The following is a 26,321-nucleotide window of genomic DNA, read 5'->3' as shown; positions in this document are numbered from 1 at the left end:
CTCTACAATCCTTTGGGGCTATGGAGGTTTTCCCTCTGGAAAGATCTGCAGGGATAAAATGTGTATCTGAAGGTATAATCACATTCGAACAGCATGAGCAGGGTTCACTGTAATATCCCCGTCTGACAGGATTTGAAAGAGATTTCACTTTTCCAGCCCAATCAGAAACAAGCACGCCACTAGCCCAATCTGGAGAGCATTATAGTAAATATGCAGTTCAGTGACTGTCACTAAACCATCGCTGGCTAAATTCTCGAGGGAGTTCCAAGTGTTCTTTGATGAAAATCACAAAACGGTGACTAACAAAATCCACGCAAATAATTTCAACATGCATCTTAAGCTTCCATCTAATCATCTCTACCTCAGTGAATGAATTATGACGCCAGCTATGAGCTACAAAGAATGGAGTTGTTTTCAAGCTACAGACCAGATTAATTAAATAATTCCCCAACATAATGTTTACTTCACCGCAGTTGTTTGGCTTAAGGTGTTGTCTCGCTCTGAAGGAAGCACAGGGAAGCGCTGAGTTACAGAAGGCAGACTTAAATAATTTGTCAGACAGAACCAGAAAGTGGCCAATGTGCTTGGGCCTGACCACAATCATCTCTAGTTTCAGCGCAAAATATCGCATTGTTCCTGACGAAGTGTTCGACTCCATGCCTTTAGTTTACAAACTGGGACAGGGGAGTGGTTAAAACACGATGAGTACTCAGCATCTAGCACCATTCCAGGGCGCCCCAAACAAGTGAAGGTAGCAAGGGGTGAGAATTACCGCTTTGATGATTCAATTGTTAGGTTTACTAGAATCCCTAAAGTGTGTGAGCAGGCCATTCAAGTCCACTGAGTCCACAAGACCCTCCAAACAGCATCCCACCCAGACTCACCGTACCCCTGTAACCCTGCATTTCCCATATCTAACCCACCTAGCCCTCACATCCCTGGACACTATGGTCAATTTAGCATGGCTAATCCACCAAACTATTTCTTTAAAATTCATTCACAGGATGTGGGCATCATTTATTGTCCATCCCTAATTGCCCATAGAGGAGTTGAGAATCAATCACATTGCTGTGAATCTGGAGTCACATGTGGGCCAGACCAGGTAAGGATGGCAGTTTCCTTCCCTAAAGGACATTAGTGAACCAGATGGGCTTTTCCAACAATTGGCCATGGATTCATGGCCATCATTAGACTCTTAATTCCAGAAACTTTTAGTTGAACTCAAATTCCACCATCTGCCATGGTGGGATTTGAACCAGGGTCCCCAGGATATTAACTGGGTCTCTGGATTAACAATCCAACAATAATACTGCTAGGCCATTGCCTCCCCTGCACATCTGTGGACTACGGGAGGAAACTGGAGCACCCGGAGGAAACCCACACAGACACGGGGAGAATGTGCAAACTCCACACAGACAGTCGCCCGAGGGTGGAATCGAACCCGGGTCCCTGGTGCTGTGAGGCTGCAGTGCTAACCACTGAGCCACCGTGCTGCCCACTTTTCTTTTGTGGGGGTTGAAAACTCGGGGAGGCACCTCAGGATCTCACAGGGTAGCGTGTGACAATCCCTTAGCAAATGGCCAACTCAGATGCTCTAAACACACCCTCACTTTATATTTTCCTGTCTCTTTGCTTCAACCTCAAAGATGTCCAACTGATATCCCCACTGACAGTTTTACGGCCAGTTAAACCAACTGCCAGGACATGATGGTGTACTGATGATGTTACTGGATCAGTAATCCAGAGGTCCAGGCCAATATGCTAGGGATAAAGCTCAAACCCCAGCTGGTGAATTTTTAAAAAAATAATTTTGGAATATTAAGCTGGTCTTTGTACTGGTGACCATGACCATTAAAAAACACCCATCTGGTTCACTAAAGCCCTTTACCTGACGAAGGGGCAGTGCTACAAAAGCTTGTGATTTAAAATAAACCTGTTGGACCATAACCTGGAGTCGTGTGATTTCTGACTTTGTCCACCCCAGTCCAACACCGGCTCCTCCAGATCAAAGCCCATTACGGAAGGGAATCATAAAACGATTATGAAGCAGGAGACTGTTCAGCCCATCTGCTGTTCTCTTAATGTGTGGCCTACATGTGACTCCATACCCATAAATAACATGGCTGACCTTTGATTGCCCTCTGAAATGATTGAGAAAGCCCTTCTGTACAAGGGGTAATTAAGGATGGGAACAAGTTCTGCCTTGTAGAAAGATGAGCACAGGTGAGGGGCAATTTTCAGAAATGAGTCTCCCAGGGAAGAATACAGGGCCCATGACATTGTGAATTTGGTGCATGCTGAGGTGCTCTATTCATGATGTAAATGGAACGAATGGGCTACGGATGGGGACACTAATATTTCCAATCGGCTCCACTCCAGATGATGTATGTTCTAGCCCAGCAGCAGCAATATATACGTTGCCTGCAATGTCATCTCCTTACAGTTCCAAGCAAACTTTTCACCTCCCTCAAAAATATATAACTTCACCAAACTGCAAACCCACTGTGTGTATGCATGTGTGTATACGTGTGTGTGTTAACATGTGTGTTAATGTGTTTGTGTGTTAATGTGTGTGTGAATGAGTTTGTGTATGTCTGTGTGTACGCATGTCTGTAAGTGTGTGTTAATGTGTGTGTGGGTGTGTGTATCTTGTTTGTGTATATGCTAGTTAAAATGTGTGTGTGAGTGTAAATACATGTATGCGTGTGTATGTGCGCTTGTGTGTGCACGTGCACATGCATGTGTGTGTGTGAGTGCATGTGTGTGTGTCAGTGTGTGCATGTGTCTGTGTGTCTGTTTGTGAGTGTGTGTGTGTCTATTCTGGCCAATTACCATGCCATCAGTTTAGAGGGAGATTAAAATGAAGGATTTAACATTTATCATAGTTATCGTTTCGAGTCCAGAATGACTCCACTTCAGAACAGTTTCAAGTAGAGTCATACTGGACTCAAAATGCTAATCTACTTTCTTTCTCTCGCCAAGGATGCTGCCCACCTGCTGAGTTTCTCCAGATTTCTGCGTCTGTTTCAAATCATCCCATATGCTAACTTTGCCAGGTGAGGTATAAACTTGTAAATGTCACCTATTCCCATTCACAATAAAGTCTTGACCATTTGCAGCAGTGTGTACTATCTACATGATGCACTGTAGAATCTCTCCAAAGATCCTCAGACACCACCTTCCAAACCCACAACCACTTCCATCTCAAAGGACAAGGGCAGCAGATACACAGGATCACCATTCCCTGTAAAGTCCCCGCCAAGCCACTCACCAACCTGTCTTGGAAATATATCGCTGTTCATTTAGTGTCGCTGGGTCAAAATCCTGGAATCCTCTCCCTGAGGGCATCTGGGGTCATGGACTGCAGCGGTTCAAGAGGCAGCTCACCCCAACATTCCCAAGGGGGCAACTAGGGATGGGTAAGAAATGCTGGCCCGCTCACATTCCACAAAACGAATAAGAAGAATTATACAGTCATTGAGTCATTCAGCTTGGAAACAGACTCTTCAGCCTAACTCATCTATACCAACCCCAGTTCCCAAACTAATCAAGTCCCATTTGCCCGCATTCGATCCATACCCCTCCAAACCTTTCCTATCCATGTGTGTGCCTAAATGTCTCTTAAATGTTGTAACTTTACCTGCCTCTACCACTTTCTCTGTGACCCTTCTGACCCTGGTATCAATCCATCTGTTTCTCAAGGGGGAACGTTTAAAGGACTTGTTTGAGCTAAGTGTTTTTACACAGAGGGTAGTAGGTGCCTGGAACACGCTGCCAGGGGAGGTGGTAGATGCAGACATAATAGGAATGTTGAAGAGGCATGTAGACAGGCACATGAACTGGCAGGGAACAGAGGGATACAGATCACGGGCAGGCAGATGGGATTAGTTAAGAATGGCATCGTGGTTGGTACAGGCGTGGTGGGCCGAAGGGCCTGTTCCTGCGCTGTGCTGTTCTGTGCTCTAAGCAGTTAGTACTCATGCCAGAGAAGCAAATAAAAGGCTGCCATGCACCCAGTCCAGGATTATTTCACTTGCAACAAACTGTAACCTCTGGTCTATGGCTCTTTTCTTTCCTGACACAGGAGCAGCTGAGGCTTAAGAGCTGAAGAAGCTGAAGATTTTATGCCTCTATCAAAAGGACAAGAATCCGAAGCACAAAATTAGCTGCACGACTGTAAACAGGAAATGAAATCTTGGAGCGCCGTAGCGAGCGCATCAATGCAAGTGTTGTTCAGAAAAATGTTGCTTCGAGACCACAAAGCACCAGTTTTCCAGCTAATGTACAGCTTATTCAATTTTCATTCGATCTGCATTCACACTTTCTTAAGCAAACAAATTAAAACCTACCAAATGCTTCATTACTGTTGGAAGCCTAGAAGCAATATTTGTGGTTTGGCAGTTTGGTTGAAAGCAAAGAACAAATGCCCATTTATCAAACAGATCCTTGCGTGTTTAAAACCAGCAACAACAACATAAGGAGTGGCTGGTGCAGTGTCCAGATTGCTGCCATATTGAACATTGATCGAGGAAGCAGGGAGGGTAGACCTGCAGCAGGGCTGAGAGCTGGACGTTCTCTAGATTGATATCGCCCTCAAGGCTGAAGTCCTTATTTCTCAGCGAGAGATGGGCACTCCACACTCCCAAGCGGTGCGGTTGCAAAACACCAAATGCGGTCGAGTTCCTGCTCAGCTTGAGTGTCACATTCGCTAGAATGCAACATCGTGGTGTTATTCCAAGCACAGTACATCCAGGCAATAACTCACAGATGGAGCTGCAGAATGGAGCCGAGCAGGGACAGTCTGCACAGACTGTGGAACACGGCCAGGCAGTTTTATTACCCAAATGCACGTTGCGTGGTTCGATCTGCCTGAGCTGCACGCAAAACAAAACTTTTCACTGCACCAAGGTACACGTGACAATAATAAATCAAATGTAAAAAATCACAGTATGGAGACTCAGGGAGCAGAGTGCAAAGAGCTATTCTCTGCTTTGTCTGTGTCAGTCATTTATCCTTGAAGCTGTGCGCCGACAGAGACAAGGGAAGTGATCTTCGCAGGTCTTCCCATTTAGAAAAGACTCCCGCTTGAAATGAAAAGTTCATAAAAATCAAATCGAGATTAGTATAAGACCGGGGGGGGCACATTTTTAAGGTGAGAGGAGAAAGATTTACAAAGGATATGAGGTGCAACTTTTTTACACAGAGAGTGGGTCATGTGTGGAATGAACTTCCAGAGGAAGTGGTGTTCAGAACAGTTAAAAGATATTTGGATAAGTTCATAGCTAGGAAAGGTTTGGAGGGAAATGTGCGAAACGCAGGCATGTGGGACTACTTTAGTTTGGGATTCCGGTCGGCTAGACTGGTTGGGCTGAAGGGTCTGTTTCTGTGCTGTATGACTCTGTTGCTCATCTTCAGTGTCTGTGGTTGTTTTATTTTAAGATAGAGTGAAATTTAGGTAAAATAGTCAACTAGACATAATGTTGTAGCTGGAGAAAAGAGGCAGAAATTCCTGGGGAAACTCAGCAGCATCTGTGGAGGGAGAAATTGAATGGAAATTCTAAAGTGTCACATTGGACTTGAAACATTGACTCTGTTTCTGGCTTCACAGACACTGCCAAACCTGCTGAGTTTCTCCAGCGTTCTCTGTTTTTATTTCAGGTTTCTGCAGTACAGTACTCTGCTTTTATCTGGAAGCTGAAGAGTCAGTTTTCTTTTGAATTTTTGACCATTCAAGAACAAAAATCCTGCATAAACTTTGTGAGATGTCACAATCAATATTGAGGCATCTCCTCTCATTCAAGTGCAGCAATTCCCAATAAAAAAAAACTTGTTGGAGAACACACAAAGCACCAGGGGAGTTGTTAAACTGGATAATAAAGTGTGAGGCTGGATGAACACAGCAGGCCCAGCAGCATCTCAGGAGCACAAAAGCTGACGTTTCGGGCCTAGACCCTTCTTCGGAGAGGGGGGTGGGGTGAGGGTTCTGGAATAAATAGGGAGAGAGGGGGAGGCGGACCGAAGATGGAGAGAAGATAGGTGGAGAGGAGAGTATAGGTGGGGAGGTAGGGAGGGGATAGGTCTATCCAGGGAAGACGGGCAGGTCAAGGAGGTGGGATGAGGTTAGTAGATAGGAAATGGAGGTGCGGCTTGAGGAAGGGATGGATGAGAGGAAGAACAGGTTAGGGAGGCAGAGACAGGCTGGGCTGGTTTTGGGATGCAGTGGGTGGAGGGGAAGAGCTGGGCTGGTTGTGTGATGCAGTGGTGGGAGGGGACGAACTGGGCTGGTTTTGGGATGCGGTGGGGGAAGGGGAGATTTTGAAGCTGGTGAAGTCCACATTGATACCATTGGGCTGCAGGGTTCCCAAGTGGAATATGAGTTGCTGTTCCTGCAACCTTCGGGTGGCATCATTGTGGCACTGCAGGAGGCCCATGATGGACATGTCATCTAAAGAATGGGAGGGGGAGTGGAAATGGTTTGCGACTGGGAGGTGCAGTTGTTTATTGTGAACCGAGCGGAGGTGTTCTTCAAAGCGGTCCCCAAGCCTCCGCTTGGTTTCCCCAATGTAGAGGAAGCCACACCTGGTAAAATGGATACAGTATACCACATTGGCAGATGTGCAGGTGAACCTCTGCTTAATATGGAAAGTCATTTTGGGGCCTGGGTTAGGGCTGAGGGAGGAGGTGTGGGGGCAAGTGTAGAGTTGTTAAACTGGTCTTTGTTACGTATTCATTGATATTCTCCGTGGCAGTGAATCAGGTTTAGTGATATTTGAGATAATCGCTGTTGCTGAGTCAATTTAGTCCCTCCAGGACCATATCCCTCCAAACATTTTTTAATTCACGCACTTATCCAAATGTCTTTTAAACATTGTGAGTGTATCCACATCCACCACTTCCCCTGGAGGTTCATTCCATACACGAACCACTCTGCAAAGAAAAAATTGCCCCTCATCTTTTCATTAAATCTTTTTCCTCTCACCTTAAAAAATGTGCCCCCTAAAATCCTTTGCTTTTCACCTTATCTATGGCCCTCATGATTTTGTAAGCCACTGTAAGGTCATCCCTCAACCCCATGCACCACTAAGAAAACTCCCAGCCTCTCTCTATAACTTGTTCCCTCGGTGCATGGCAACATTCCATAAATCCCTTTTGAACCCTCTCCCACTTAATAATATCCTTCCTTTAACAGGATCTAAACAAAAACAGAAACTGCTCAAGAAGCCAACAGTTCTGCAGCATCTATGGAGAAAAAGCAAAGTTAAAGTTCGCTCTGCTTCTCACTCCACAGACCTGCCGAGTTTCTCCAGCAATTTCTGTCTTTGCTTCTCCCTACCCTGTGAGGCCACATCTCACCAATTTGACAGAATCATGCAGGAGTTCAGCACAGTAAAGGCTAGTCGGCCCATCAAAGTCTCTGCCAGTCTTTCCAACAACCATCTGACTAGTGCCTCTCGCACTTTCGGGAGCTGCTGGTGGACTGGGAACATCACTGGCTTGGAATTCAGGGCCGCCAGGCTCTGGAGGTGTCAGCCTCATTAAACTGTTGGGACCAAGTCTCAGTGACCACAGTCTGGCTTTGAAAGCCACTCTCAGTGATGGTGACCCTGAAACCAGTGCTGGAAAAACAAAACCTAGAGTTGGGGCTGAGGGCATAACCTTCCCTACCGCAGTGCCTAGTCTTCGCAGCATGTAGTCCACCCGGAGAATGTACCACACTCTGGGCGGGATGCCCACTCAGTTAGAGGGGTGGGAGCTCTCACCTCTCCTTCATGAGGGGAGGCGTTGACCTAGTGGTATTATTGCTGGACTGTTAACCCAGGTAATGTTCTGGGGACCCAGGTTCGAATCCCACCACGGCAGACGATGGAATTTGAATTCAATTAAAATAAAAATCTGGAAGTAAGAAAAAAATTGCTTCACTGGTGTCCTTTAGGGAAGGAAACTGCCATTCTTACCTGCTCTGCCCTACATGTGACTCCAGGCTCTTAAGTGCCCTCTGGTCAATAAATGCCGGCCCAGTCAGTGATGCCCTCATCCCGTGAATGAATTAAAAAGGAAGACACTTTGTTGGAACTGATTTGGCTACTTGCTCCTGCTGAGTAATCGATACCATCGGTCACCTGTGAGACTGTCTACTGGTTCTAACCAACAATAACCTTCTGAGGTCCCTTCCAGTTTCTCTGCAGGGCCCCATACAAATTTAGGCCTTTTCGCCAAACCAAAGATGAACAGCCAAAAAAAAGTGAAAGGCAGCTCTTCACAATTCACGAATGACCCCACCCCCGCGACCCCGAGAGACATCTCTCTGTCTCTCTCCATTAAAGAGCGAGAGAGAGAGAGAGAACTGGTTAGACACCACATGAAGCCATCAATATATTAGCACCTAGCAAGCGAACAGCTACCAACAGCTGCTGTGAAGGCTGAGCCAACAACATCCTGTACCACCAGGCTTGTGCCAAGGAGATAACTGAGCGAACAGTCTGCCAACCAAGTCTGAGAGTGGACAACAGCCCATCATACCATATACGGCATCTGAAGGAGTAGTGCACTCTCTTCCAGAACATGACCCCTAACCCCATCGCCAGCAACAACGTTAAGATTTATATTTATATAAGACGGTCAAAGGGAACCAGGAAAGGACACTTGCTGCTTACAGTTTGAACAAATAGATGTGGTTACCTCAGTCAAAGGCCATCGAATGGACGGAATAAACATCGCTGTTTCTTTTAACAGAGAAAAAGTGCTTCCACAACTCATATACACCCGCAGTCATACACACTGACACGTTATACACTCTTACTGTCTCACACACACACACACACAAACACTCATACACACACATGCACATACACACACACACTCACAAATACAATGACAGATCATACACCTGCACACACAGACTCACACTCACATATACACACATTCACACACACACACATTCAAGTATACACAAACACACACACATACACACCATTCACACACTCACTCAGATAGTCACACATCATACACACACACACACAAACACAGTGACACATCACACACACACACACACACACAAACACACACACACACACACAAACACAGTGACACATCATACACACACACACACACACACACATATGCACACACTCATACACACGCACACTCACTCACATATGCACACATTCACAGACACACATTCATAGACACACTCACATATACACACATACTCACACACACATACATACACTCATATATACACACTCAGACTTAAACACATATGCACACTCACACACACTCATACACACAGACACAAATATTCACACACACGCCACACATGCACACACATACAAAGTCACATCCACATACACACATATGTCACAGCACACACATATACATATGCACACACACAAAAATGCACAGAAAGTCTACAACACCACGTGCCGGGACAGGCCTTATGAAGAGCATTTGATCGTGGCCTTTGGCAACTCCGAGAGACAAGTGTGTGGGTGAGTTTATTTGCTTTGGCTTTGATTTATTTATGTTTTTGTTGTTTATTAAATCAGTACAAATTAAGCTTTAAAATGTAAACAGTAACTGCAAGTATTTAAGAAATTATCCATTCCGAAATAGTTGGAGTTGCAATATTAATGCTTGTCTCTTAGTAACTGACGGCTGTTTACTGGCTCGGGAGAAAGTGGCAATCCATAATTGGTCTGTATATTTCACTAGCGTGATCAATATCTCGGTGCTACGTGTTCATGTGATTTTGTAGCCAATTAACCCATCACTGACCCATCAAAATTATGACCACTATTTTGTGGCGATGTCCAACAGGCTTGTGGTTTGCACACACACGCGCACACACACACACACACACACACACACACACACACACACACACACAAACAGATACACATACACACACACACACACACACACACACAGACACACACACACACACAGAAGCTGGTTGATGGCAAAACATTGAATGTTTCTAGGAAGGGGTTAGATATAGTTTTTAGAGGTAAAGGATCAGAGGTTATAGCCAGAGAGTGGGAACAGGGCACTGCATTGGAAGATCAGCCATGAAGATACTGAAGGGCCATATGGCTTACTCCTGCTCCAATTTACTAAGGTTATCTACAACAATCCCAATCTCCTAAACTCTGACTGACCACCAAACCTGTCCCCAGCCCCTCCAGTTACAGGGTCCAAACACCTGCCCCCAGGTACAGGCACCAAGTCTGTCCCCAGCCCCTCCAGTTACAGGATCCAAACACCTGCCCCCAGGTACAGGCACCAAACCTGTCCCCAGCCCCTCCAGTTACAGGATCCAAACACCTGCCCCCAGGTACAGGCAAACCTGTCCCCAGCCCCTCCTGTTACAGGATCCAAAACTTGCCCCCAGGTACAGGCACCAAACCTGCCCCCAGCCCCTCCAGTTACAGGATCCAAACACCTGCCCCCAGGTACAGGCACCAAACCTGTCCCCACCCCCTCCTGTTACAGGATCCAAACACCTGCCCCCAGGTACAGGCACCAAACCTGTCCCCAGCCCCTCCTGTTACAGGATCCAAACATCTGCCCCCAGGTACAGGCAAACCTGTCCCCAGCCCCTCCTGTTACAGGATTCAAACGCCTGCCCCCAGGTACAGGCATCAAACCTGTCCCCAGCCCCTCCAGTTACAGGATTCAAACACCTGCCCCCAGGTACAGGCAAACCTGTCCCCAGCCCCTCCTGTTACAGGATCCAAATACCTGCCCCCAGGTACAGGCACCAAACCTGCCCCCAGCCCCTCCAGTTACAGGATCCAAACACCTGCCCCCAGGTACAGGCACCAAACCTGCCCCCAGCCCCTCCAGTTACAGGATCCAAACACCTGCCCCCAGGTACAGGCACCAAACCTGTCCCCACCCCCTCCTGTTACAGGATCCAAACACCTGCCCCCAGGTACAGGCACCAAACCTGTCCCCAGCCCCTCCTGTTACAGGATCCAAACACCTGCCCCCAGGTACAGGCAAACCTGTCCCCAGCCCCTCCTGTTACAGGATCCAAAACTTGCCCCCAGGTACAGGCACCAAACCTGCCCCCAGCCCCTCCAGTTACAGGATCCAAACACCTGCCCCCAGGTACAGGCACCAAACCTGTCCCCACCCCCTCCTGTTACAGGATCCAAACACCTGCCCCCAGGTACAGGCATCAAACCTGTCCCCAGCCCCTCCAGTTACAGGATTCAAACACCTGCCCCCAGGTACAGGCACCAAACCTGCCCCCAGCCCCTCCAGTTACAGGATCCAAACACCTGCCCCCCGGTACAGGCAAACCTGTCCCCAGCCCCTCCAGTTACAGGATCCAAACACCTGCCCTCAGGTAGAGGCAAACCTGTCCCCAGCCCCTCCAGTTACAGGATTCAAACACCTGCCCCCAGGTACAGGCACCAAACCTGCCCCCAGCCCCTCCAGTTACAGGATCCAAACACCTGCCCCCCGGTACAGGCAAACCTGCCCCCAGCCCCTCCAGTTACAGGATCCAAACACCTGCCCCCCGGTACAGGCAAACCTGTCCCCAGCCCCTCCAGTTACAGGATCCAAACACCTGCCCTCAGGTAGAGGCACCAAACCTGTCCCCAATCCCTCCTGTTACAGGATCCAAACACCTGCCCCCAGGTACAGGCAAACCTGTTCCCAGATCCTCTAGTTACAGGATCCAAACACCTGCCCCCAGGTACAGACACCAAACCTTCTTAACCTGGTTTCCACATGGGTTTTAACATGGGGAACCAATCAACATCAACAACAGAAACAAAGTTGCTGGAAAAGCTCAGCAGTTCTGGAGGCATCTGTGGAGGAGAAAACAGAGTTAACGTTTCGGGTCCAGTGACCCTTCCTCAGAACTAATCAACATCACCGCTTTAAAACTCCATGGTGGATGGGGTAAATCCCATTAGCCCTACTCCTCATGCCCAATATCCCACTCTCAGTGAATCAGAGAAACTACACACATACAGAACAGAGAGGAATTGGTCAGGAAACCACGGAGCCTGGACACATTGATATGTATCAACTTTCATCTCATGATCTGGGAAACCAGGTTCAAATCCTGCCATGGCAGCTGGTGGAATCTGAATTCAATAGAAAACAAACGATGACCATGAACCCATTGTTGGAAAAGCCCATCTGGTTCACTCATGTCCTTTAGGGAAGGAAACTGACAGCCTTACCTGGTCTGGCCTACATGTGACCCCAGACCCACAGCTATGGGGTTGACTCTTAATTGCCCTCTGGGCAATTAGGGATGGGCAATAACTGCTGCCTGGTCAGTGATGTCCACATCCTTTGAGTCAATAAAAAGAGAATTTAAAATAAAGCTATGATTTGACACGCATACCACCAATGTGCAAACATTAATGGTGCGAAACTCCACTGTGGCCTACGATTTTACAGAAAAGAAAGACTGCGTTTCTCCACGAGGCATAATGTTTGAGTCATGCTGTGTCTTGTGATGCCAATCTGCAAATTGAAAGGTAATTCAGGTGCATGATTGTCGTCACTGAAAGGTTCACTCTCCCTCTGGTTCACTGTGATGCTTCACTCCTTAACCTGGCCTAACCCAGACCAGGTGGTGAAACAAAACAATATGCTTATGGCCTGAAAATTTTTTTTTAAAAATCAGCCTCTTGGCACATCTTTCCCTATGTTAGTAGAGTCTATTACAATCACTTGTGGGGAGAGGTGCAATCTATGGATGGAAGGTGGATGCAAGATTGAGGATGACAGGCCAGCATCAGCTTTTGAAATGTGAGCGTGGTGGGAGATGCTTAGAATTAACTGGATTGAAAGAAAAGCAATGAACATAGAGCAATACAGCACAGTACAGGCCCTTCGGCCCATGATGTTGTGCCAACATAGTATCCTACTAATATCAATCTACCCTGCAAAGCCCACATTTTACTATCCTCCATGTGCCTATCCAAGAGTCGCTTAAACGTCTCTAAAGTATCTGACTCCACTACCTCTGTGTGAAGAACCTACCTCTGATATCTCCCCTATATCTTCCTCCAATCACCTTAAAATTATGCCCCCTCATAACAGTCATTTCCGTCCTGGGAAAAAGTCTCTGACTATCCACTCTATCTATGCCTCTCATCATCTTGTACACCTCTATTAAGTTACCTCTCATCCTTCTTCGCTGTAATGCGAAAAGCCCTAGCTCCCTCAAACCTTTCCTCATAAGACCTGCCCTCCAGTCCAGGCAGCATCCTGGTAAATCTCCTCTACACTTTCTCTAAAGCTTCCACGTCCTTCCTGTAATGAGGCGACCAGAAAGATTTGATTGGAGCAAGTGTAGGAGAAACTGTTACCTGGTCAGCTTTTCCTTTTGGATTTATAAACTGGAGAATGGATGATGGACACAGTTGTTCATTTAAAAGCACCTGGAAAGTTTCATAAGCTGGAGATCAACTGGTACATTCTGAACTGTTCTGAGGAAGGGTTACCAGACCCGAAAAGTTAACTAGGATTGTTTTTCTTCACAGATGCTGCCAGACCTGCTGAGCCTTTCCAGCAACTTCTGTGCTTGTTGTACAAGATTATGTTACACTTCAGCGCAGTGTGGAGGATACTTTATGAGGCAAACAGGCTCTAGGAGTTGAGGACAACCTGGCTAACAAGAGCCTTTGGATTAGTCCAGCTAGAGATTGTTCGAGACCTGTGAGTGGACACTCTGAGGCATCTGGAAGCCTGTAAACCAGATGCTTCTCTCAACATCGCGCTCCATGAGACAGACAGACAAAAAAGCTGGAGACTCTTAAAAAAAATTCTAACGCAAGCTATTGAATCAAGAATCAACCATTGCTCTGTGGAAAACAAAATCAAAAGCACAGTCAGAAATAACTCTTCACCCTTGTGGTGCGGACTTTGATCTCCAGAATTGTTGTCCCTGTCTACATTTTTCCATCATAATATTTCTGCCAAACTGCCTGCTTTTGTCTGTCTTATTAATGAATAAGCATGAGCGAGTGCATTTGGGATTCCAAGCTGCAACACAGCAAATTAGTCTTTTTCTTTTTGGTCGGTTCTTGAGAAGTAAGTTTGTTTATAATGAACGGACTGAGGGAAATTTGACAAAAAGCGGAGAGAAAAAAACAGCCAATTCCAATAACCCCAGTAAGACTACAGTGAGACATGGATAAATGAATAAATCCATGTTTGGAACAAGAATTTTCATAAAATACTCCACTAACATTACAAAGCTATCAAACAGAAAAATATGGGTCACTGCCAATAATTTGAAGGAAATGTTTCAACATTAAATAAGATCTCATTGAAATAAATTAGACTTATTGGTGGATGAATGTTGCCAATGAGATATTATATTTCATTCATTTTTCATGTGCGGCAAATTCTTCTGTTTATATACAGATATTCACAACACTAAAAATGTCAGGGTGTTCAGTAACTCCCTGTTGCAAGTGCAACTGTACACTGTCCTGTTTTCCAGCCTTCTCAAAGCACAGAAAGGCAATATATCCTTGCTCTAAAATTATGATTTTACAACCCAATCATTGGCTGGATACTTTTAAGCGAACACAATGCATGTTTAGTTTCTGGAATGCACACTCCCTGACGCTGTGATGGAGGGAGATTTAACTACAGCTGTCAGAAAAAGCAAACGGGCAATCACTTAGGGGAGAAAAGAATTACAGAGCCAAGGGGAAAAGGCGAGAGAGTGAGACTAGGTAAATTGCTCTTGCAGAGAGCCAGTGTGGATAGGTCTGAAAAGCCCCCATCTGTGCTGTGATTCCAAGTAAAGGTTTTAGAGGACAATTGGGGATACTGGGAAGTAGGTACAGAAGCTGGCCTTTGGCTGTGCTCTCGTTAAAGAGTTTGGATTCAAGGTAGATTGATGGAAGAGAAGGCAACAACTGCCTTCAGGTTTGAACTTCTTCACTAACACAATTTATTGCATATGGCAATCAGCGACATACCAGGCTCTAATCTTACTGTTACATTATTAAAAGATTATTCCATAAACTCTACTACTTATCCAAATCAGACTGCTTCTTTCTTCTACCTTAGCTCTGCCCACACCGTGCTATTTAAGCCCAATGAGGCGTGGATCCTTGACACTGGCTGTTCAAGGGTCCTAAAGACCTTATACATAATTTTACACACTGCAAGTTGACCCATCCATCCCATTATTGTGCACACAATGCTGCCCTGTGTAGCATGGGTCATTATGTCATCAACACACAAACAAAATCTAAATGTATTCAATCAGATTGATACACTTACATTGACAAATGCATTTTACACGGCATAAATCAACTGAAAGGGCAGAGTGCTAGTCATAAATAAATGTTAAAAATATTAATATTATTTTAACCATAAGTTTTACACGTGGAAAGTGATGAAATTTACTGTGTTTCCTTGTTTTTGGGTATGATTTGTACATTACAGAGAAAATAAACAAATCTAAGTCACTTGCTGTGGTAAATGAAGTCTGCAACAAGCCAAAGTAATTTAGGCTGATCTCAGTAATTTACCGATTAACATTTCCCATGGAAAGGAAACACTGTTGATCATGCATTCATCTCAAAGTAAACGGTAGCCTCTCTTTGACTGCACAGTCTCAGTCCAGTTGGTCACATCAGGTCAGCTGGAGTATGAAGAACTATTAGATAAGAACATGTACACAGGCAGACTGACACCCTCATATATCTTGAAGGATGGGAAAAACAGACATCTCTGATGACCACAGAGGAAGTAAAGAGGTGGTTCAAAACCATCACAGCTCTGATGTGAGGAAAATAAGCACACCGAAAATAGTCTTCTTCACCATACTCAACCATAAGAAACAGGAACAGGCCATTCAGCCCCTCAAGCTTGCTCCACCAATCAATAGGATCATGGCTGATCTGACATCATTCCTCAAGTCCATTTTCCTGTCTTTTCCCCTTAATGCTTGATATCCTTCCTGATCAGGAATCTATCTCAGCCATAAATATACACAAGGACTTCGCCCCCATAGCTCTCTGTGGCAATGTTTCCCAACCCGCTGAGAGAGACATTTTTCCTCATCTCAGTCTTAAATTGGCACCCCTTTATTCTGTGCCTATGCTCTCCGGTTCGAGGGGAAACATCCTCCCAGCAGTGGCCCTGTCAAAGCCCCTCAGAATGCTACAAGTTTCAATGAGATCACCTCTCATTTTTCTAAATTTCAATGAGTAGAGTCCTACCCTGGTTAGCTTTTGCTGATAAGATGATCTCTTCATACCAGGAATCATCTGAGTGACTGATCATCAGCCTTAACTCTATTGTAGCATTCTGATTTATTAATGAAATGAACAGAGACTGTGGGACTCTCTTCACTTCATTAAAGGATTCAGCAGTTAACACTGTTGCCTCACAGCGGCAGGGACGGGGGTTCGATCCCACCCTCGGGCAGCTGTCTGCGTGGAGTTTGCACATTCTCCCCGTGTCTGCGTGGGTTTCCTCTGGGTGCTCCAGTTTCCTCCCACAGTCCAAAGATGTGCAGGTTAGGTGGGTTAGCCATGTTAAATCACCCCTAGAGTCCAGGGATATGTAAATTAGGTGGATTAGCCATGGGAAATGCAGGGTTACAGGGAAAGGGTCGGGGGCTGGGTCTGGGTGGGATGCTCTTCAGAGGGGTGGTGTGCACTTGTTGGGCTGAATGGCCTGTTGTTACCACACTGTAGGCATTTTATGATTCTATAAATCCGACATACAGAGGGATCTGGGAGTTCTGGTCCATGAATCACAAGATTTAGTATGCAGATTCAGCAAATGATTGGGCAAGTAGAATGCTGTTTATTGCAAGGGGAACAAAATATAATCTCAGAATTGTTATGGCACAGAAAGAGGCCATTCAACTGATTATACCTGTCCCATTTCTATCCCCTCATGCCAACCTCCTATCTTTTCTCCATATACCTGCACACTGCTTCTAGTCAAGCAATCACCTAATGCCCCCCCACAGTGAAACGTGCCTCCACCCAATTCCTGACAGAGCATTCCACATAGGGTGCAGAATTCCAAAGATTCCCAATCCTTTGAGCAAGGACATTTTTTCTCATCTCAGTCCTAAATGTTCAGCTCTTTCCTCAGACTGTGCTCCCATGTTTTGGATTCCCCAACCAGGGGAAAATGTCCACCTAATCGACTCCTTTTGGAATGTTTCAATTGGATCAAATCTCTTCCTTCAATAGTCTGGAGAGAATAGGTCTAATTTACTCAGCCTCTCATCCCAGGTTAATCTTCTCATTCCAGCTCCCAGCTTCCTGAAGCTTGGCTACGCTATCTCCAAGGCAAGTGCGGCCTTCCTTAAACACAGAATCAAAAACTGAACACAATATTCCAGACATGGAAGGACTGGTACAACTGTAGCAAAACCTCTTCACCCCTCCAATCGCTTTGCTATAAAGGCCAACATCCCATTTGCTTTATTAATTCTTTCCTTTTTCACACTAATTCTATGTTTCTCTTTGGACAAATGCCACCCAAATCCCTCTGAACCGCAGCATTTCTTTGAGCAAAGAAACCTTTCCTCAATTTAATCCGAAAAATGTTGAAATTAATTCTTCTCAAATAATAAAGAGAAATAGTTGGAGGAGAAGACTGAAGCGTTCCACCAACATGATAAGAGATAGATGTCAACTTACTGGACTTCCATCTACACCAGGTGATCCCCTCTCTCCAAAGTTTCCGGGAAATCCCTGTGGAGAGGAGAAATATGTGGTCAGCACAAAAATAGAAAAACAGTTTTACTAAATGATGCAGAATCACGTTTGGCTGAAAAATCAACAATGACATTCCAGATATTTCCGGGCCAGCTGCGTGCTCTCTGCTTCTCCAAGGCAGGGTAATGCAAAGTAGTGGGTTTGCTGATGGGATTATTAAAACAGTTTCACAGAAACATGGAAAATAGCAGCAGGAGTAGGCCATTCAGCCCTTTGAGCCTGCTCAGCCTTTCAATGTGACCATGGGCTGATCATCCAACTCCGCCCCCAGTTCCCACTGTACCTTTAGCCCCAAGGATTGTATCCAACTCCTTCTTGAAAATAGCCAATGTTGTGCCCTCAACTGCTTTCTGTGGCAGAGAATGCCACAGGCTCCCCACTCTCTGAGTGAAGACATTTCTCCTCAGCTCAGTCCTTGAACTGTGACCCTGGACTCCCAGGCTATCGGGAGGATCTTTGCTGTCTACTTTGAAGTTTGTTGGTTTCCATGAAACATCCTCTTCCCAACCCTTCATTCTTCTAAACTCCAGTCTGTTTTCATACATCAGTCCTGCCATCTAAGAATCAGCCTGATAAACCTTAACTGCACTTCCTTCAGAAATAGAACATTGCTTTACCAATGTCTGGGGTGGTCTCTTGGAATGAGGATGCTGTTTGTTCTGGGTGAGAACGTCCACACAGAGTCTTTATACACAGGCAGGCTGTTGGGCTAAGGCTACCAAGCGTACTAGCTAGCCAGGAACACTCCCTGCTTACTGCCTGCCACAGGTGCACCAGAAAGATTTACAGATTGATCAAGAGCAAAATACTCAGGATGTTGGGGAGCTGCAATGAAATCAGAGAATGCTGAAGAAACTCAGTGGGTCTGGAACCATCTGTGGAGAGAGGAACAGAGTTAATGTTTCTTGCCTGATGTGGCACCGAAGGGAACTCCGATACTCGATGTACACCTCCAATAAGACATGAGCCAGCGTAGCTGTCATGGAGGTCGGGGGGGCAGTATAAATTTTGCCCGTTGACCCCGCTTTGAAACAATTAGAGCTTATAGGGTAGACAGTGGCCGACTGGTGTTATCACCAGGCCATTCATCCAGAGACCCAGCTGGGGGTTAGAGGTCGGAGGAACTGCCGATGCTGGAGAATCTGAGATAACAAGGTGTGGAGCTGGATGAACACAGCAGGCCAAGCAGCATCAGAGGAGCAGGAAAGCCAACGTTTCAGGTCTGGACAATTTCTGAGGAAGGGTCCCAACCCGAAACACCAGTTTTCCTGCTCCTCTGATGCTGCCTGGCCTGCTGTGTTCCTCCAGTACCACACTGTGTTATTTCTGGTGTTCTGGGGACCTGGGTTTGAATCCCACCATGGCAGGTGGTGGAATTTGAATTCAATAATGAACCGCAATTAAGAGTTTAATGATGACCGTGAATCCATTGTCAATTGTTAGAAAAACCCCATCTGGTTCACTAATGTCCTTTCGGAAAGGAAACTACCATCTTTACCTGGTCTGGCCTACATGTGACTCCAGACCCTCTGGGCAAGTGGGAAGGGTATGCTGGCTTAGCCAGAGGTGCCGCGTGAATGAATTCCAAAGAGTTTTCCATACTGGGCTTGAAACATTAACTTTCTCCACTGATGCTGCCAGGCCTGCTGAGTTTCTCGAGAACCTTCCATCGGTAATCAGCCTGTCCCTGCCTGTGTCATGAACACATCCTTCATGGCTACCAGTGCTGTGGCTGGCTGTGAATGTTGGCACAGTAACACTATGCACTGGGCCACAAATGAACCAGCTTCACCCCATCCTGTGGTAACATTGGGTAGGTGTGGAATTTCCCCTTTTAGGGTTGGGTGACCAATTCAAAGATTCCCTTTGGTTCTCTTACATTCCATCATAATAATATGAAATGCGACCCACTTAATCTGGCCACAAAACCACGCATTTTTGCCTGAAGCCTATTAATCAATTTCCGTCATAGTTCTGAGAGCCTTAAATTAGGTCGCCTCAAAGTCTCCTGTTTCAAAGAAAATAAACTCAGCTTTTTTCAACCTCCCCTCATGGCTTAAGTTTCTGATAACTGGAATGCTATTTTTTTGAGGGGAACTGTTTGGCCATTCTTGGGAGATTGATGCTCAGTAATTGGCATCTGGTTTTTTTTGCCAACAAAGGCTCAATTTTAGTCTTTTGGTTGTTGTGTTCTGGGTAAATGCCCTTGCTATCTGTCTCCCAGTGGAAGACTACATTAAGCTGCATCTCCACATGATCTATCAAAGGAAAAGTACCCTTTCAGGAACAAGGTGAACAGCACTTGAGGCTGGCGAGACGCTAATATCATTGGGCTCACTAGTCCTGAAACAGCAACCTAATGCCTTGCAGACAGGTTCAAGTCCCATCATGGGGGCTGCAGGAATTTAAATTCAACTGGAGAAGGTAGTTTTTGTGGTTGATGACGAAATGATCATCGAACCATTGTGGGAAAGCTGACTTGTGCTTAGAAGGATCTTACCCGGTCAAGTTTTCTGGAGTATGCAAAATAAAGTTTTACAAAACTCTAGCATATCAACTTAGCATCATAACAAGGAGGCACTGCTGCAGTGGCAATATCACTAGATTCGTCATCCAGATGCCCAGCTACATGGGCTCAATCTCACCTTGGCTTCTGGTAGAATTTTAACTAAATTGGAGAATCCCGACAGTGTGGAATCAAGCCATTCGGCCCATCCAGTCCACACTGACTTTCTGAAGGGCATCCTACCCACAGCCACTTCATCCCTGTAAACCTGCATTCCCCATGGCTAACCCACCCAGCCTGCACAGCCCCGGGCACTATGGGCAAATTAGCACAGTCAATGCACCCTATCCTGCAATAATTTTGGACTGTGGGAGGAAACCAGAGCATGTGGAGGAAGCCCGCACAGACACGGGGAGAATGTACGAACTCCACACAGACAGTCGCCCGAGACTGGTACTGAACTTGCGTCCCTGGCACTGTGAAGCAGCAGTGCTAACCACTGAGCCACCGGGGCACCCCTCAATCAATAAACCTCAGTGATGGCAACTATCAGCAGATTGTTACAAAAAGCGAATGGATTGCACTCGTGTCCTTCAGGGAAGGAAACTGCCATCCTTACCTGGTCTGGCCTACATTTGACTCCAGCCTCACAGCTAATGAGGGTTGACTTTGAAATGGCTGGGAAAGTCAACCAATTCAAAGGCTACAAATAAGACATGAGACACAGGAGCAGAACTTAGGCCCTTCGGCCCATCAAGTCTGTTCTGCTAGTCAATCATGGCTGATAAGTTCTTCGCCCCCATTCTCCCGCTTTCTCCACGTAACCATCTTGATCATCAAAAACCTGTCTAACTCAGTCTTAAATACACTCAATGGCCTGACCTCCACAGCCTTCTGTGGCAGTGAATTCCCACATCCCATGAAGGAGGCTGAATGAATCATTTGCTCCTGACAATCCTTCTGCTTTGGAAAGCTGAGAGAACATTATTGTTGCAGACTGAAATGCCACAAATGCTTTCATTTTGTTCAAACACACAGTTTTGGTCAATAAAAAAGAAACTTGTATTAAAGACTGACTGAGGCTGGAACGGTCTGTACAGCAGTAGACAAAGCAAGCTGAGAATGTATCACTAATCCAGGTCCTCTTTCTACTGAGGTTCCCGGGACAATAGCTCACATGGTTTTGGGGACAAGTTCTTGCTTTGCCCCACTGACTTTTTTTACGTGGTTTGAAATGCCTTGTCAACATTTTCCAAGATGGTGAGGCGTTTGTTAACAGTTCACGATGGGCCCTGACCGAGATGCAGCTTTGTCTGACTGTACCTCCATTTTGGTTTTGCGACACTCATTGGGTATGATTGAGATTTTAGGCGATAGATTAAAATGGCTGGCGTACACCCATCAAACATCTCTCCTAATTCTCAGTTCCACTGAGTGGCGAAGTAGGTGCTGGGAAGGGTGACCAGTTGAAGAGGCAGATTTTGGTTTCGGCCATGTTTTTAACAGGATGGCATTTTCAAAGATCGCTCTGACTGGATAGCAAAGAGAAGTTTCCGGAACTATGATTCACAGAGTGGCATGTGTGCCCTGGTCACTTTGGCTGCGTTAGCAGAGGCCGGAGATGGCTGAAGGTCACTGTCACGTCCTTCTCACATCCCTTCAGATTGGGAACACAGACAGCCATAGGCCGTGTGATACCAGGACAGCTACTGTGTTGGATCTGTTCCCTGTTACCTTTCATTAAAGAGACTGCTCTGTCAGCAACAATGTAGCACATACGAAGACCAGCAACGTAGATCTAACTAATGAAAGGATGGATAGAATATTTCAGAAGCATGGGCGGATATATTCATTATTCGGCTCCTAATCCCACTACAGCCTCGATCCAGACATGGGCAAAAAAGCTGAACTCCAGCAATACGGTGACAGTGACACTGAGGCTGCATTACTCAGCCCACCATCAAGGGATCGTCACAGAACTGGGATCAAACAGAATCAGGGGTAAACCTCTCCACAGGTTGAAGATATATCTCACATAAAGAGAGATGCCTAGAACATCTCTGCAAGAGGTCCTCAGGTTATGTCTGATGCCAAAGCATTTGAAGTTGCTTTATCAATGACCTTCCCTCCATTATAAAGTCTGACACAGGGATAGTCACTGATGATTACAAAATGTTTCAGGCTGTAATCCCTCCATGTTAAGGCAGGCTGGGCCAGTGAGGAATGGGTAGGATCTTAGGTCTGGAGGTTTTTGGAACCAGAGAGAACCGCAGGGCCATACGGAAAGACCCACTGATTGGCCCTGCGACTGGAAAGCTCCAAATTCCCACATCTTGCCCTTATCTCTGTTATCCTCAACTTATCACCAACGCCTGACACAAGAGCCATTTAGGGATGATCTAGCCAAGTTACGCTTTCATTGGCTGTATCTGTTTCCGGGAAGAAGCACCCAAATCCTAGACTCCATTTTTCCATCTGCCCTTTCCTTCCATTTGGCTGCAAATGTTGGCTCCACTCTGTGATGACGCAGACTATGGTTGAACTGATGTGGTCACCTCTTTGTTTTCTCAATAATGGGTCATGACTGAAACCAAAGTGAGTCACCACAAGGTCAATGAAAAAATAAAAGTGCGTGCACGATTCCACAGTGTGGGCTCCAAGCAGCTCATGGAACTGCCAAGGATGTGAGCAATGTAGGCGGAGAAACACAAGAGATGGGGACAATCAGGAGGAGCAGGAACACTGCATTTACTTCACATTTTGCTGGCACCTAATGATGTCTAAGGTTACCTAGGCAACAAATGGTTCTGGCAGCAGCATGGTGGCTCAGTGGTTAGTACTCCTGCCTCACAGAACTGTTCACTTCTAGCCTCAGGTGATTGTCTGTGTGGAGTTTGTACATAGTCCCCTTGTCTGCGTGGGTTCCCTTTGGGTGCTCTCGCTTCCTCCCACAGCCCAAAGATGTGCAGGTTAGGGTGGAGTGGCCATGCTAAGTTGCCCCATAGTGTCCAGGGATGTGCAGGCTGGGTGGGTTAGCTGTGCAGGAACACAGGGTTACAAGGATAAGGTGGGAAGGTGGTTGGAGTGGGATGCTCTTCAGAGGGTAGTGTGGACCTAATGGGCTGAATGGCCTGTTTCTACACTGTAGGGACTCTATGAAGCCAAAACACTTTTACATCAGTTAGAATGCTGTGGTGCATCACAAAACCATCTAATGTTGGGCACAGTGCCTCCTTACCACAACCACGCTTGGAGAATTTCATCTAATATGAAAAAATATCCTCTTCCAAGGTTGCCGAATGATTGACTGGATGTTTGCCAGCCAGACATTTTCTGAGTATGTGGCTAGACCTTGTTAATCAGAGTTGTACACATATCTGACAACAGGAAGCAAACTAACAGAGAGGCACGTGAGCTTGAGCCAGTGCGAAAGACAGGCCAGGATATTAACACAAGGAATTAGTTTGACAGTTACAGCAATCCCCAGCCACTTGACGCTTCAAGGTTTCATTTGTCAGTTGTTAAACTGTATTTCAACTTTATTCTAATCAAAAATAAGCTTGTAGTCAGTTTAACTCTTGTGGTGAGAAACCTGCTTGACGCTGAACTAATTTTACACATGGATGGAAAAATGGGGATTTTATAAATTCACAGACTGCCAAAACAGACCCATCAGTCCAAACTGTCCATGCCGGCCATAACCCCAAACTAAAGTAGACCCAACTGCCTAGCCCTGGTCCATATCCCTCTAAGCCTTTCTCATTTGTATACTTAGCCAAATGTCTTTTATAGGAAAATCATGTTTAACTGATTTTCTGGAGGCTTTTGAATAGGTAATTGAAGGGGGTTGATGCTGTGTTGTTGATGTGGAAAAGTGCATAAGACTGAAGTGATTCATTTTGGGAGGAAGAACATGGTTACCCAGTTAAAAGAAAACACAGGGTACAATTCTGAAGAGGATCCGCGAACAGAAAAACCTGGGCACTGACATGTGTAAATCATTGAAGGTAGCAGGACAGGTTAATGAAGCTTATAATATTATTGGCTTTATTAAGAATTAGAATCATAGAATCCCCACTATGTCAAAACAGGCCATTTGGCCCAACAACTCCACATTGATCCTCTGAAGGGCATCCTTATCCCTTCCCTTACCATATCTCAGTAACTCTGCACTTTCCATGGCTAATCCACCGAAGCAACACATCCCTGGATTCTATGGGACAATTTAGCATGGGCAATGTTCCAAGGCTGCACATCTTTGGACTGTGGGAGGAAACCGGAGCACCCGGAGGAAGCCCACACATACATGGGGAGAACGTGCAAACTCCACACAGACAATTACCCAAGGCTGGAATCAAACCCACGTCTCTGGCACTGTGAGGTAACAGTGTTAGCCACTGAGCCACTGTGTCGCCCTGCAAAACATTTTACAGGACTAGACATAGGAAGGATGCTCCTGATGACCTGGGAGTTCCAAATCAGGGGTCACTTTCTAATGATACGGTGTAGGCCATTTAGCACTAAGATGAGAAATATTTTCACTTGAGAGTGGTTAGCCTATGGAATTCTCTGCCACAGAAAGGAGCTGCAACCTAAACACAGAATCCCTACAGTGCGGAAACAGGCCATTTGGCCCATCAAGTCTACACTGATCCTTCAAAGAGCACCCCCTTCCCTATCCCTGCATTTCCCATAGCTAACCACCTAGCCTGCACACTCCTGCACACTACAGACAATTTAGCACGGTCAATTCACGCTAACCTGCACATCTTTGGACTGTGGGAGGAAACCGGAGCACCTGGAGGAAACCCACGCAGACACAGGGAGAACGTGCAAACTCCACACAGACAGTTACCCGAGGGTGGAATTGAACTCGGGTCCCTGGCACCTTGAGGCAGCATCGCTAACCACACAGTCACAGGGCTGCCCCAAATATCTGTGGACGAATGCCATATCTGGTGATGAGTGGTTTAGTGTCATAGAATCACTGAATCCCTACAGCGCAGAAGCAGGTTATTAATAGGGGCATAGAGGAAAACAGCAAAGAGATTTTGTTGAACTTGTATAAAACACTTGGGGTGGCTCTGTGGCTCAGTGGTTAGTTTTGCGATCATCACAGCGCTGGGGACCTGGCATCGATCCCAGCCTTGGGCTACCACTCCAGTTTCCTCCCATAGTCCAAAGTTCTGCAGGTTAGGGTGGATTGGCCATGGGGAATGCAGGGTTATGGGGCTGGTGAATCTGGGTGGGATGCTCTTTGGAAAGTTGGTGGGAGGAATGGCCTGCTTCTGCTCCATAGGGATTCTATGATACCTTAACCTCAAGTCAGAGCACACCAGCAAATGAATTATCACGTGACAAACCCCTCCACCTGATGAAGAAGCAGTGCTCCAAAGCTTGTGATTTCAAATAAACCTGTTGGACTATAACCTGGTGTCATGAGGCTTCTGACCTTGCTTTTTAGAATGTAAGGGAGTGTATTGGAGGGAGTGCAAGTAAGGTCCATGAGAATGGATCTGGGAATGAGGAATTTCTGTGATGAGGATTGCAGATCAGAGAGGTTTGAGCTTCTTTCTGGGAGAGGAAGACGGCTAAAAGACTAGACAGAGGCGTTCATAGTCATGAAAGGTTCTGACAAGAGTAGATAGTTGTTCCCATTTGTGAAACGATTGCGAAGATGAGTTAATAAGGAGGAATACTGATTTAAGGGAGAGCATTTTCTTTCAGCGAATGGTTGGGGTATGGAAGACCCTGACTGTATTTATGGTGGAAGTACAAAAAGGAATTGTTTATCTGAAAGGGAAGAGCCTCTGAGAGAGAATGTGGAGGAATGGAACTGGGTGACAGGCTCATGCAGACAGCCACCTCAGTCATGATGGGCCAAGTGGCCTTTTTGCAAGTACTAACAATTCTGTAACTATTGCCTCAATGATATCTGCTGTCAGGGGTAAATCATGGAATCCTTACAGTGTGGAGACAGGTCATTTGGCCCATTGAGTTCACACAAACCCTCTGAAGAGCATCCCACCCAGATCCACTCCCTATGCCATTCCTGCATTGCCCACCCAGCACCC

General features: G+C 46.0%; 1 protein-coding gene across 3 annotated transcripts in view; it reads right to left on the bottom strand.

Moving 5' to 3' along the window:
- The window catches only part of col27a1b (collagen, type XXVII, alpha 1b), a 660,800-nt gene that overhangs the window by 319,699 nt on the left and 314,780 nt on the right, over positions 1-26,321 (bottom strand). For all 3 annotated transcript variants that reach the window (XM_048559048.2, XM_059638229.1, XM_048559047.2), the window contains exon 13: positions 17,664-17,717. In XM_048559048.2, coding sequence (XP_048415005.2) covers positions 17,664-17,717 — 54 coding nt within the window. The remainder of the gene's footprint in view (positions 1-17,663; positions 17,718-26,321) is intronic.

Source organism: Stegostoma tigrinum, chromosome 29 (genome assembly GCF_030684315.1).
Source record: "Stegostoma tigrinum isolate sSteTig4 chromosome 29, sSteTig4.hap1, whole genome shotgun sequence".
NCBI lineage: Eukaryota > Metazoa > Chordata > Chondrichthyes > Orectolobiformes > Stegostomatidae > Stegostoma > Stegostoma tigrinum.
This window is presented reverse-complemented; position numbering and strand designations above follow the sequence as displayed.